A 15,162-nucleotide genomic window follows, 5' to 3' on the forward strand; every position below is an offset into this window, starting at 1 on the left:
TACGACCTCCAGTACAAACCACAGACCGCCATTAAGGCCCAAGCCTTAGCAGATTTTATCGCCGAGTGCACATTCAGCCTCGAATCCCCTGAGCAGGTTGAGCCCGAGATTCCCAATTTGGGTGAACCCGGAGCTCCCAAGCCAATAGAGTCTGAACCCCATGAAGTAGCAACCAGTGTGACATCTCTCCTGGTCAGGCCAAGCGCGAATTGGGATGAGGAGCCCTGGATCCTTCACGTAGATGGTTCCTCAAACCAGCAGGGCAGCGGGGCTGGAATAGTCTTATGTGGCCCGGGTGGCACAAAATTAGAATACACACTATGCTTTGAGTTCGCGACATCCAACAACGAGGCAGAGTATGAAGCACTGATAGCCAGGCTGAACCTAGCGCAAAAGGTAAGAGCAAAGCACATAGTCATCTACAGTGATTCCCAACTCATGGTCAACCAAGTTACGGGCGAGTACGAAGCACGTGAGCTCTCCATGATCGCATACTTAGCGAAAGTAAAAGAGGCCCTGCTCAACTTCCAGTCACACTTCATCAGGCAAATCCCGAGGACAAACACTAAGGCTGACGCTCTATCCCGGTTAGCCAGCATGAGAACCGTGTACATAGAGGACTTACCTCGGCCTAGCATTCTTGGTGGGGCAGAAGAGGTCGCTCCCGTCCTTGAAGCAGAGCCGAGTTGGATTGACCCGCTCGCGAGCTTCTTGCTAGATGGAACCCTCCCTGCAGAACGAAATGCAGCCAAGAGGGTGCAGCGCCAGGCAGCCAAATACGTCATAATAGACGAACGGTTGTACCAACGGTCCTACACGCTCCCCTACTTGCGTTGCCTACGACCTGCCGAAGCCGAGCTCGTACTCCGCGACACTCATGAAGGTCTGTGCGGCGGACACCTGGGGGGCAAAGCACTCGCCCAAAAGGCACTTTGACAATGATACTACTGGCCAACAATGAAGGCAGAAGCCATCGAGCTTGTTAGAAAATGCAACAAGTGTCAGAAGCACGCTAATATCCACCATCAGCCTGCTTCCGACCTCAAACACCTCACCAGCCCATGGCCCTTCGCACAATGGAGCATCGACCTCCTGGGGCCATTTCCACCAGCAACAAGTGAGAGAAAGTTCCTAGTGATGGTAGTAGATTACTTCACAAAGTGGGTAGAAGCTGAACATCTGACAACAATTATATCCTGAAACATACAGAACTTCTTTTGAAAGAACATAGTGTGTCACTTCGGGTTACCTCGGGTACTGATCTCCGACAATGGCAAGCAGTTCGAGGATATCAAGTTCCAAGAATGGTGCCAGAGTATGGGAATTCGGCAGAACTTCACATCAGTTGCGCACCCGCAGGCAAACGGTCAGACAGAAGTAATGAACAGAGCCATCCTACGCGGGATGAAGACGCGTCTAGACCAAGCTAAAGGGTTGTGGGCGGACGAGCTACCAAGTGTTTTATGGGCTCACCGAACTACAAAAAAAATCGCCACTGGAGAGACCCCCTTCAACCTCACCTACGGCACTGAAGCGATAATCCTAGCGGAAATCGAAGTACCTACACTGCGACTAGAAACATATGACGATCAGACAAACGAAGACAAGTTACGTACCAACCTCGACCTACTAGACGAGGTAAGAGACCTCGCGCACAACCAGACTGCGGCCTATCAGCAGCAGGTAGCTCGGTACTACAACGCCAGAGTAAAGAAGCGAAGCTTCCGAGTCAGTGACCTGATTCTCCGTAAGATTATGGTGCCCGAACCCAACGTGGGCAAACTTGGTCCAAATTGGGAAGGTCCCTATAGAGTAAAGAGAGCAAATCAGGTACCCCGAGCGTGGGGGGGCATACGAACTCGAAACCTTAGAAGGCAAACAAGTACCCCGATCATGGAACATCGTCAACTTAAGGCGATACTACCTATAGACCGCCAAGCGAAGTGGACGAAATCTCTATAAGAGCCTAAGGGCCAGGATGCCGAGCTAACAAGAGGAACCTCGGCATAGGCAAGCAAAGAAAAGTCGGGCCTATTATCAGTTCGGCAAAATATCAGTCAAGACTAAAGCGAAGTAGAGACTAAGTATTAAACACCGAAACAGGTCGCGCAAGTGCAATAACCCGGGCAAGAAACAGATCAGGCATATTATCAGTTCGGCAAAATACCAGTTCGGAAAAAAGAACAACACTTAACTAAAAAGATTGTCTATTTCATTGCAAGAAAAGGAAGAGTACATTCAAAAAAAATTACAAGCCCGGAGCTACTTCTTCCCCATCCGAAGGCACTTCAACGACTCCCGAAAGCCCTGCCTTGCCCTTGGAATTCGGCTCGCCATCAGCAGTGTTGGCCATCTCCTGGGTTATATGCAAAGTGGATATGGCGCTAATATCGAGGTCGAGGTACGTGTTCCAGATCATCCACCGGCTCAGTTTGAACCCCCTTCTGTAAGAATCCACCATCAGATCGTCAAAACGCGGCGAGGTAATGTAGTCCTCAACGGCCTTCTTCTTGGCATCTTCGATACCTTGGGAAAAGATCTGCGTTTTCTCCCTAATGTCCTCCTGAAGATATTCGACATGATGCTGTAGGTTCAACCTCAGATCCGCCATATGCTTCACGACTACCCCCATGGCCTCGGCATCCCGCTGATACATCGCCTGCCTGGCCATAGCAAAGCGAGTAGCCTCTTCGACAGCATGAGCGGCCGCCTCAGCAGCTCGGGTATTCACCTCGGTAGCACGAAAAGCCTCTTCAGCAGCTCGTGCCTGCCTCGAGCTCCTCTCCACCTGGGCCGCTAAGGCATGAATAGAAGAGTTCACCTACCAAAAGGAACAAAGGATTAACGACAACAAGAAGGATAAAAAACAAAGAGGGCAGACGAAATTTGACTCACCACCATAGCATGAGTTACGACATGACAAGCAATTTGGTTCAAGGGAAGATCGGTCCACGCCGCGATCTCCTCGGGGAAAGTGGCCTCCCTACTCTTCTGAAGAGTGTAGTTCGGTGACAACATGCTCTTGAACTCCCCTTGAGCTCCCGAGCCCGAGGGCCCAGTTCGTGCATGAGCAGACCCAGAGTAAGCAGGAGCACCCGTGTGAGTGGTCTCGGCGTAAGGGGGCCTTGCCGCTTCCTGCATTGAAGGAGCCACCTCAGGCTCCCGAGGCAGATCCTCCGGCATGTGGTCTGAAACTTGTGGCTCCTTATCCTGAAGCAGCTCGGTACGAGTTCGCTTGGCGACCCGCTTCCTCCTCTTCATGCCTTGGAACAGGCCCCCCCACGAGTCCTCTCTAAGTCCATCACACCTGCAGAAATGAGTTTGACATCAGAAAAAATGAAGGAACAAAGCGAACAAGAAACCTCTGAGCAAGAAACCTACCCGAACTCAGGTCGGCCGCAATAAGCTTGGCCTCTGTTAGGTATTGATGGCATTTTAACCCTTGTTGTGCCCATTGCCGGAGGCCCTTCACTGTCTCTTTATCGAGAGTGACACCAGAATCAGGAGCGGCCTCCCCCCACCCGGTCTGAAAAGGCCACTCTTGTGCACTTTGCACCCCGAAGTAGTCCCGCTTCCATGTCGGGACCTCGTTGGGAAGTCTGTGCAGAAGCTTAAAACCCAGACGAGGAGATAGGTAATATGACCGCCTTCCCCCGGGAAGAGAACCCGCTTGTTTCTTGAGTACTAAAATAGAGGATAATATCTCCAAGTCTAAAGGGAAGCCCTGTTCGCAAAAAAGGGAAGCTCTCCCCACCAATTTTCGAATAGACTTCGGATGAAGCTGGCCAACGGTAACGTCGAAGTGGTTTATGACCTCGACGAGAAAGGAAATCGCAGCCCCGCAGCGAGCTGCTCCCGAAATATCACGATCTCATCAGGATCGTGTTCCCAAGGAAAACTACCCGAAGGAATGAAATAGGCGTACCCGCCAGACAAATTGTAAGAAATAATAAGAGATTGAAGCTCCTCGGGCGTCATGGTCGAAGGACCAAACCTATCTAGCATCCGACCTCGACGAGAGGTAGGCGCCAAATTGCCCAAAGTGGCTCGGCCTATGGGTTCGAAGTTGTCCTCAACTTCCACCTCAGGATCACTAAGGCCATCGGGGGATGAGACTCGGTTCATAGAACCTACATCAGACCTACTCGAAAAATCGTCTGAGCTATCCATGCTAGACATCGAGGAGAAAAGGTGGATTCAAGAAAGTACTCACTCGAAAAAATGGTTCGAAGGCTCCGGAAACTGAAACAAGCAAGAAGACCTTAGAGGCGAAATAACAAGCCTAGACGCGAACTGAAAGGCCTGGGCGCGAGTTGAAAAATTGGACGCGAGCTCAAGAAGCAAACCGCAGAAGTGACAAATCGACTGGGCTCCCCTATTATTTATAGCTACAGTAACCAAGAACCAATAGTGCAGATCAAAGCCAATCCGGCAGCCTGCATTCACGCTGACCCAGACCGAGAAGTGATTGGCACACGTCTCTCTGAAATGGACGAAACATCAGTGCATGTCTTTTTGAAATCGACGATGCACCGGCGCACGTCTTTCTGAAACTAACAATGCGTCACACACGTCTTTCTGCAATTGACAACTGCTAGCGCACGTCTCCTCAAAACGGCAGTGGCGCACTTTTTTCAAAATCAAAAGACCCGATGTCACGTCTCCCAACGGTGTGATTTTTTGAAATTTAAAATAAACGCGCTCCGCCACGTCTGTCAACATTTATAAGCAGGTAGGCGCGTCTACCGCCTTTTTGGACACTCCAAAAAACCGAAGAACCCTGACAAAGCACCTCGTGCTATCAAGATTCGAAGAACGGGACAAATCCACCTACCACATCGCAAGCTCCCTGCGCCAGGGCAAGACCCTTGGCGCGAGGAGTGGGGGGTAATTGATGAAGGAAGATTTGGCCCGACCTCATAGTTACGCAACACATGGCAAAGGCAACAGCTCGACACAAAAATACGCCTAAGGCGTGAGCACCAAGGGGAGGAACCAGCGGACCGAACTCCCCTACCAGTAGTCCGAACTCCCTACTAGGAGCCCGAACTCTCCCTTAGGCCCCAAGCCACTCAAAGGACAGTAACCCGAACTAGCCTGTCTTATAGCAGTTCGGGACACACCTCGCCGAACTGACCCGCCTTAAAGTAGTTCAGGACACACCTCGCCGAACTGGCCTGCCTTATAGCAGTTCGGGACTCACCTCACCAAACTAGTCTGCACTATGGCAATACAGGACATACCTCCGAACTCAAGACTTCACCTCGCTCACCACTCCAGCACTTTGCCTCCAGGGCGTCAAAATGAACAAACCGTACCATGCCCGACACCGAGGAAGTTCGTACCCAGGGGCGGTGCACCTGACTAACTTGCGATCTGACGCTTGATGGCCGCACTTCAAACGACCACCTGCCACCGCCACCTGACACCGCATCTCCAGTTACAGAGACGGCTCCAACAAGGAGCAGTGGTGATTTTGTCCCAGCATAAAGGACGACACCCGAACTGGCAAAAACAGAGGTAATCATACCCGACCTGACAGAGGCCTCGGAGTGAGTACGCGAAGTGGTTATAAAAGGCCCCTACCCCCAACAACAAGGTATGTGAACTTTGCGCCATCTGGTCTTTACTTTGCCTTTGAGAGAATACTAACTTGAGCTTCGGAGTTATCTCACCGGGTTCCCCCCGGAGTTCCCTCATCTTCTCTGTTTCAAGCTCCCCGTTGCTCCAGTCAGAGGCGAAATCATTGACAGCTAAGACCTGCCGGATTGCGCTCCATCAACTAGAATTTCATAAGATGTAGATTAAGTGACTTCCTTGAACTTTATGGGGTTATAGCAGATTTTCCCACCTTTAATATATTACGAATATATAGGGGTGGTAAATTTTCACCCAACCCGCTGAACCCGCCCAACCCACCCAGAATCTAACCCACCCATTTATTTGGTGGGTTATGTGATCAACCCATCATCTAACCTATCCATTTAAATGGATTGGGTTGTGAATAACCCTTGGATTAACCATTATAAACATAAGTATTAATTCTTTAACTTTTTTTTTTATTTTCTTCATTTAAATTAAATAAATTATAAATGGACTTGAGTATAAGAGTGGTCACTTTGTACAGAAAATGCCAAACATTATGACTGTTTTTTATCCACCTCCTCTCCTCTGCCGAGACCTGATATAACAGGGACCAACATTGGATAATGGACTCTAGTGATATTTTATCTGAGAAGAATGACACTTTGCCTGAATAAATTGTTGATGGACATCACAATTGTTACCATGTATTGCTGGCGATAATGCAAACACCAATGAAAGGATGCAATTTTCGTCATCTCTAAGTTGGAAAGCCGAACCGGACATTTGAGAACCCGGAATTCTTCCACTCTAAAAGCCATTAAAAAGGCATGAATAACGACAAAACAAGAATGGTAAAATTGCCATCCTAGTCAATATATAAAGTATCATTAAAGGTGTTTTAGCATTAGAATATTCCTCTTCTTTTGTTGTTGTGGGTTTATTTTTGCTTTCTTCCCTTTTCAATCAATCAATCTTTTTCTTATAACTGTCTTGTATTAGGAGACACCTCCTACAAGAAGCAGTGTCAGTCAGTCAGTAAGAAGGGCATTTTTTTGATATTTGCCATGATAAATCTGGCACAATGATATCTCTCTATATATATTAATATTGGGGTTTCTGTTGTTAGATATAGACACAAATTGGTGAATCATTAGCTATATTTCAATTTTCATTTTCATCATTATAGTGCTGTCAATGGGTCAAGTGTAGATCCAGACCTGATCAAGTATGTAAATGTGCAAACCCAGATCTGAACCAGACCCTAATCACGAATATGAAGTCTGACCCGATAAAGCCTAATTATAACTGGCATATACTTTTTACCTGTAATTTGACAATCAGTTCTTAATTGGTCCTGAACAACCAAAGCCAATAATGGAACATATAATGCTGACCCAGACCTTATATAATTAGATCAGTTTGATTCAAAGTTTAATAATTTTTTTTCGGTTCAATGTCAGCCTTACAACTAGGGGTGTCAATAGATCGGTTTTGGATTGGACCCTATTCAAAACCAAAATCAATTTGAATGAATTGGATGAACCAATAAGACATATTAAATTGGATCAGTTCAGGCTTAATGGTCCAAAATATTTATTGGATTGGATTTGACCTGATCAATCCGCAATGACTTTATATTTGATTGGATTGAGATAATGCTTGGTCCATTGATATATGTGTCAATGACCAGGTTTGAGTTAGAATTAATCTAAATTCAAAAAAAAAAATTGAACTGATTGAACAGTCCAAAGTGTTCATTAAATTGGATATATTGGACCTGATCCATTTGTAATGAACCCACGTTGGGCTAAATCGGATCGAACCAAAATCATGTTCAATTGACACCCCTGTTTACAAAGGCCTAAAAAATTCTCCCATTAAATAATAAATATATTAGATTCTTAATAACATTGGCCGGTGATTATCACTACAAAAACAAAATTTTGAAGGTTGATAATGATGGGCAAAGAAAAACTTCTCCATCAATTATATCATGAATGCAATTTGATTATGTTAGCTGATTTTGGAATAATTTGAATCCATCCAATCCTCCACTACCGTTAAAATCTGACTTATTGCTTTGCATATTCGAATCCCAATTGAGTTTGATCATTCAAATATTTAATCATGCCTCTGATCTAGGTATTTTTGTCTGAATCCAACCCCTTGACAGCCGTGTTCCTGCTGTCAAATGTGATTTCTTCAATTTTTTTATGAAAAATTTTGGACTTTTTTTATTTTTATTTTTTTTACTATAATTCCAATACTTGCCGAATCCGAATCTGCTCCCAATAAAAAATCTTCCAACACGCATACAACTTGATTTATATTCGTACATCTCAAATATGCTACATACATAAGGGTGTTTATTATACAGTCCAAACCATAAAATTGAACTAAATCAAACAAAACCAAATTTGATATTTGACTTAGTTTATACTTGAAAACAAGTTGGTTCGATTTCACAATTTCTTAAATTATGATTTATGGTTTATGGTTTTAGTTTATTTTATTGGATTTTATAAATCAAACCAAATCAAATCAAATCATAGAATTATAAAATAAATAATAAAAAAAAAAGACTTGGGGAAGATAAGGGTGAATTGGGATCTGCTCCTCACACTGACCTTACAGTCACATCCCATTGTGTATTGAGAATATCTCCTCATGAATAATAAATACAAGTATAAGAGATGTTCTCGATATGTGGTTAAGATATGCTGTGAGGAGCAGATTCAGACTCGGTATAGGTGTTATTTAGGCTCAATTTGGAATGAGTACAAATACACATATATAGAGTACAAGACCTTATATTTTATATTATTTTCTATACACTTATATCGTATATATTTGTATTTGTATTATTTCCAAACTTGAGCCTTGAATTTCTAATTAGGTTAAGACCAGTAAAATTATAGAATGACCCAAATTGTATTAGAAACCACATCAAACCACAATAAAATGGTTAATTTGTTCTAATTTAATTTTCATGCCACAATAATTTAGTTTGGTCTCAAAATTTTTTTGACCATAATTTAGGACCCGTTTGGCATGTCTTTTGGGGAAGATCTTCTGGTAGCTCTAACAGTCAAAAGATGCATTGAACTTTTGTATGAAGATCTGAGTAGTTCGAAGCATGTTTGGAAGATGCATGTCTTTCCGTGTGTCTTTCCATGCGAGAATAAAATGAGAAAGATGCGAAAAATTTATTTGGAGCTTCCCGAAATCAGTTCAAATGGGCTTTTCGTGTCTTTTCGATGCTTTGGCTTTTAACGACTGAATTTTTTACACGCCAAGCAAAAATAGACCGAAAATCGATCCGCTTTATTTATAAACAGCCAAAAAAATGATGCAAAAGGAAGCGCCAAACGGGCCCTTATTTGATCTGAAATCTTCTCCAAATAAACACACCTAACATGGATGGAGTCATACTTTTGACATGACAATCATGTTTTAGATGTGCCACAGTAGATAATGTTGGAAGCATTTTTTTTGGCACGTTACAGATCTTGACTCATACCCTCACGTCCAAACAATCATCCCAAAATTTTAGTCCATCTGCTTACCTCTAGCCACTAGCATGTGTCACTAAGACACAGCTACTTCTTCCTAATCAATCAACTCATGATTCTTATATGATTGACCTAACCTAAACTGTTTTTTTTAGTCATAATCTATCTATCCTGGATCATATGGAGCAATTATGTGGCTAAATATAAAATATCCATCAGTTGGGGACGCTGGATTCTCCATTTGTTCACATCCTTGGCCCAAATTTCCACAAATTGGACCTTTATCCAACAATTTTTGGCTATCTGTTTTGTTCAATTGAATGCTCAAAAGCCAAAATGGGCTTTAATGGGCCAGGTGGCAAGAGCCCTAATTTAGTAGTAGGCCTAACCTAGCCCACATGACATTGGATTTTAAAGGGAACAAGGGGGCCAAACCCGGCAGTGAAGGGTTACCCACCAAAACAAACCATTATCACTTGAGAGTTGAGGCACACATAACACTGTTTTCGGTTGTCAAGAGAAGGGTGAAAAGAAAGTGAGCAAGAAAGAAAGGAAGTTAAAAGTTGCCTTTTATGAGAAAGTAGGATCACTTTGTTTTCATTCAATCTCCACTCTAATTTTCCTCTTGAACATAAAAAATGATAAGAAGATTAAGGGTTCTTTTGGTTGAATGCAGAAAAGAATAAAAAATTTCTCAAAAGTTGCCCTTTTTTTTTTCTAATGTCTGGTTGGTAGTCGACAAAAAAAAAATACTTTAGCCAATCCGATATGAATACACATCCCATTTTCTTCCTCTAAATGACTCTTTATAGTGCATAGTGGCAGGACAGGATGGGTAGTGGGGATTAAGGTTAAATTGAATTGTTTTAAGTTTCTGATACGTAAATTAGTTGTAAAAAATAAATACTTTTTTATAAAAAAACGAATTATAGTATCACATTCCTTTTTTTTTTTTTTTTTTTTTTTTGTAACTCGTATTTCTAATATAATTATTGCCAATAGTATCCATTTGTTCGAATTCGAATTCGAATAAATTTAATTAAGGGTAACCTAAATTTGATCTATATGTATGTGTGTTTGTGCGCATGCGCTAACATGCTCTAATATCAATACGTGCAATTTATCTAAATGCCTAAATTAATCGACTAACAAGCCTCTCCAAACCTAATAAAACATGTGAAGGTAGTAGGGTTGGAAATAAAATGGATCGAATTCGGATAGGGATACATCCCAATAAGGTCCACAAGAATATGGCAGATCCAAATTCAATGCGATATTTGAATATCCATGGATGCGTAAAACACATTTATGAATTCGTTTTGTTTATATATCGAGATAAACTATAAAGCAAACTAGATAATTTATATGAATTTAAATTTAAATTATCCATGGGTCATAATTTATATGAATTTAACATAAATTAAAAAATTAAATATAAAGCAAACTAGATAATATAAACAAAAAAAAAGCATATCTAAATTCCCTATTCCCACTCAATTCAAATGAATTTTAATCCTAAAAGTTATATTTTGTTTACCCATTATATATATTCGGATATCTTAACCTGATCCGGTTAACAAGGACCATTCCGATTTAAGTGAAAAGATGACGTGGCCGATCTAAACTATTCATTAATAACCCGGACGAAATGCTGGTACACGTTGAGGGTTAGATTGACCGTCCGTCGTCTGTCCATGACCATGAATATACGCTCTGTAATAGGGTGGATCCAAATTCCATACAATAAATAGCGGATCTGATGGTTGGGATCCGTATCCGAGTTTATTTGGATTCAGACAATGGAAATACGTTTACGCCTCACAGTACGCTGTACGCACTGGCACAGTCATCATTATTTTGCCTCGGAGTTAATTTTTGACCCAATCAGTTACTTATTTTATTCTCTTTGGTGGGACCCGCACAACCACAGTCTTAAATATTAGTGGGAAACGTGAAAGCATTTGTCCCCACAGAAACAACGTGTGGAGAAAAAAATCCCACCATTCCATCAGTATCTTTATCTCTGGGTCTACGTTTAAGCAAGATTATTCCAATCAAAGGGTCACAACCTCGTACCTCGCCCTTTGAGGACGGGAAAAGGCAATTCTCAAGTCTCTCTATCTCTCTCCCCTCTTTCTCTCTCCTATTTTCTCTCTCCGTCGTTAATTTTAAGGCTCGTCCGTCCCATACGCGGCGTGGGCAGGAGAGAGCACGTTAATAAGAAGAAGATTCTCTGCAACGGTTTCTCGTGATTCTTCCAAACGTTTTCTCTCTCATCATTCAGGATATTCGGAGGGAGAGGGGGGAGGGGGAGAGAGAGAGAGAGAGAGGGAGACAGCTCCAGATGGAGATGGGTGTTTTTTGATCTTATCTCCACTTTCTCTCTCCTGATCTTCCTGATCCTGACGTCAGCGCCAGCACACACAGAGAGAGAGAGACACGAAAGAAGGAATCGCCCCCTCGAATATTCAACCCTCTCTTTCCTGAAATCCCTTCCCCCACCACCATCAAAAATTCGTTCTATACGCGACGCCCCGACCTCGATCCTTCTTTCTACGCCCTCCGATTTCTCTTCTCCTGCATCTCTCTCTCTCTCTCTCTCTCTCATCGTTTATGTTTCTTCCTCTCCAAGTTTATTCCTTCTTTGATTCCTGATACTGCTTAGATCCTGCTATTCTCTATCTTTTCCAGCTTTTTACGGACCTGTCGATGCTGTAAAACAAAAGCCTCCTTTTTTTAATGGTTCTCATCTACTCTCCATTTCTATTCTAGAATCAGAATTTCTTCTTCTTCTTCTCTTCTTATCCTTCTTATCCTTCTCATCAGAATTGATCGATAAAATTAGAATGAACCCACGACCAACCATGACCATCATGGCTAGTTATACAGAAAATGCGCACAAGTGTCAGACTTACATGGAAGCCTTGGAGGAAGAACGTCGTAAGATCCAGGTCTTCCGTCGCGAGCTCCCTCTCTGTCTGGAGCTTGTTACTCAAGGTATCCCTCATATACCCATCTCATTTTTCATGTCTTTTCTGCTCCTAAGTAATGAATCTCGCCACCCAAGTTGCGGGCAATGACCATCATCCTAAGATTACACGTTGAATCAGTCTTGTTTTTTATTTTTAATCATGTGGGTTGTTGATATATTGATGCTTTTTCTCTTCTGGGTTGTTTGTGTTCCAGCCATCGCGACATGCAGACAGCAGCTTGCTACCACCACAGAGTATTTTCCTGGACAATCTGAATGTTCAGAGGAGACATCAAGCGAAGCTCCTGTGTTGGAGGAATTTATTCCTTTGAAACGGTGTTTCTCTTCCGAAGAAGACGAAGAATCAAACAAGCCCAAGAACGAGGACATAAATGAGAAACCAGGCAAGAAGGCTGACTGGTTGAAATCTGTCCAATTATGGAACCAAGACCCAGATCCATCCCTAAATCAGGTTAAAAATCAGATATTTCTTTCTTTTTGTTTTCTTTTTCTTCTTTGGAAAACAAGAGAGGAACAAAAGTCCATCCTTTCCTTTTTCTTTTTGATTGATTAAACTAGAATTAGAAGAATTTACAGGATCTTAGTCGGAAGCCAACGGTGATTGAGTCGAAGAAAGGTGGAGGCGCATTTCATCCATTTCAGAGAGATGATAAACTCACAGCACCATCTATAACGGTGATACCATCGTCAGCCCAAACAACTGCTGCAATCAGCTCTACTGCTGAGACAATTAATGGCGACAACAGAGGAGAAGATAAATCACAGTCAAACAGGAAGCCCAGGCGATGTTGGTCTCCGGAACTGCACCGGCGATTCTTACATGCCCTTCAACAGCTTGGTGGTTCTCATGGTCTGTAAATTAATCAAACCATTTTTTTCTTCTCTTAAATACAGTTCTCGATTAAATGTGAATTGGTATGGTCACTAACATGCTGCTTCATGCTTTGTTTAATCTGTTCACAGCTGCAACACCTAAGCAGATTAGGGAACTGATGAAAGTAGATGGGCTTACAAACGATGAAGTCAAAAGCCACTTACAGGTTTGTTTGATCATCAATCTCTGTTAATTTTCGTTTTCCATCTAAAATATTTTTTTTTCTGCTGGACTCCATCTTAATAATTTGGGAATCTAGATCAGTTCATAGAGCATCTTCTAATTAATGTGATTGCTGAGACTTATCGGTTAAATTTGGATTGAAGCAAAGCGTGGAGAATCGTAAATGCTGATATATTTCTTTTAAGGGGAAAGATTTGCATAGGATTCGCTGATGTGATTCTTCCAATTTTATCAGTATAAAATACAGAGCTAGAGGATTTATTTTATTGAACAGAGGCAAGTAGATTACTTGAGAGTTGGGACTAGAAAACGATAAGGATTAGGGACCCACCATTTACTCCATTTGGTAGATATCCATGGTTTAGATAAGTCTTTGGGCATTACTGACGAGAAGTTCCAACAACCCATTGGAATTTATTCGCTTAGGATTGGAGGGATTTTGAGTAATTGGAATCATCCAATCGCCATCTGTTGAGCCAATGATCTATTGGCTGTATATGGACCTTGACACCATTATTGGTGAGTGGTGATCTCAACATACAACAGAGAATCGAGGGCATGATACTGTTTGGTGATTTTATCATTTTGCTTGATATTTACCTGTTAATTTAGTATAAAACACTGAAAAACTTTGATATATATGTTGCAGCAGACTTGCAGACAAGAGACAACAGCATCTCGAGGGAATAATTGTTTTAGACTTAGTGTGATGAGTTGTATTTTTGTTGAACTTTCAAGGTTTTCACCCATGTTCTACAGTTCTGAATTTCTTAATTCATCTTTTTTTGCTTGTTTCAGAAATATAGGTTGCATACAAGACGACCCAGTCCGGCGGTGCAGAACAACGGCAGCCCCCAACCACCTCAGTTTGTAGTGGTCGGAGGTATATGGGTACCACCCCATGATTATGCTGCAGCTACAGAAACCAAGGGAGAGCTAAATGGGGTTTCTGGGGTTACTGCTCATCCGACGATATATGCTCCAATAACTGCACCCTCGGTACCGACTTTGCGCTCTGAGCAGCGACAGAAGCTATCTCCAAGGTCGCCATTACAAGCAGAAGGGAGGAGCAGTTGCAGGAAGGATGACGACACTCATTCCAGTTCACCTTCTACCTCTTCTTCCAGCCGATCCTATTAATAGAGGCCATGGCCATGAGAGAGAGAGAGAGAGAGAGAGAGAGAGAGAGAGACTCTCAAGTTTTGTAACGTAATCCAAGTGGCGTTTTTGTTTTTTGTTTCTTTTTTTGTAATATGATAAATAACGAAGAAAGAAGATAGAACTTGATCTCAAGTTTTTGTTTCAATTTGTTGTTTTGTCTTATAATCAATCACACAGCATTTCCTGTTTTTGTCTTTTGTTCCATAATCACAACCTCAGGTCAGAGCTCAGGTTGATGTTTGGCTTTTACGCTTCAAGTAACCTTTGTATTTACTTTTTATTTAATTAACCTGTTTTTGCTGTCATTTGTTCACGAGAGGTGATTGCGTTGGCTTCCCAGAAAATACAAAGAAAGAAATTGCTTGTTTCCTTGCAAAGGTACAAATGTGAAGCCACCACTGATTTATTTCCTGTTTTGCTTGTGACTTGATTGAATTCTTCCTGTGTTTTTACTCGGAACTTGCTTCATCTTCTGCATAGTGCAAAGCAAGAGATTGCTTGTTTCGACTTTTGGTTATGCTGTTTCTGACTTCATGGATTTCTGATTTGTTAAAATCCATCTGTAAAGAAAAAGAAAAGGGATATATTTGAACTTGAATCAGATCTTGTCCTTTGGATTTGCATCTGATTTGGATTGCAATGGGATATTGAATGGTATAAATAAGTTAAATTAACAATGATGAAAATTTTATATATTATTAATAAAATGAATTCAAAATGACTTTGATATTGTATTTCATAAATAAAGTGAATTTAAAAATTAAAAACTTGAATGATCTAGTAAAAAGTAAAAACACAACATTCAAGCCAATTTTACTTAGAGGTACAATATAAACTTTTAACATGTACGAGTA

General features: G+C 42.0%; 1 protein-coding gene across 1 annotated transcript; it reads left to right on the forward strand.

Annotated features, from left to right (window-relative positions):
- The first annotated feature begins 11,343 nt into the window (after positions 1-11,343).
- Positions 11,344-14,453, forward strand: LOC148863565 (transcription factor HHO3-like). Its single transcript, XM_088976070.1, has 6 exons — positions 11,344-11,840; positions 11,925-12,095; positions 12,285-12,541; positions 12,667-12,940; positions 13,054-13,130; positions 13,946-14,453. Exons 2-6 carry the CDS (start codon positions 11,945-11,947, stop codon positions 14,285-14,287), a joined length of 1,101 nt encoding a protein of 366 aa, XP_088832196.1. The 5' UTR covers positions 11,344-11,840; positions 11,925-11,944; the 3' UTR covers positions 14,288-14,453.
- Positions 14,454-15,162: the final 709 nt, after the last annotated feature.

The sequence above is a fragment of the Nelumbo lutea genome, chromosome 3 (assembly GCF_056320005.1).
Source record: "Nelumbo lutea isolate HS-2025 chromosome 3, American lotus-T2T, whole genome shotgun sequence".
NCBI classification, from domain to species: Eukaryota; Viridiplantae; Streptophyta; class Magnoliopsida; order Proteales; family Nelumbonaceae; genus Nelumbo; species Nelumbo lutea.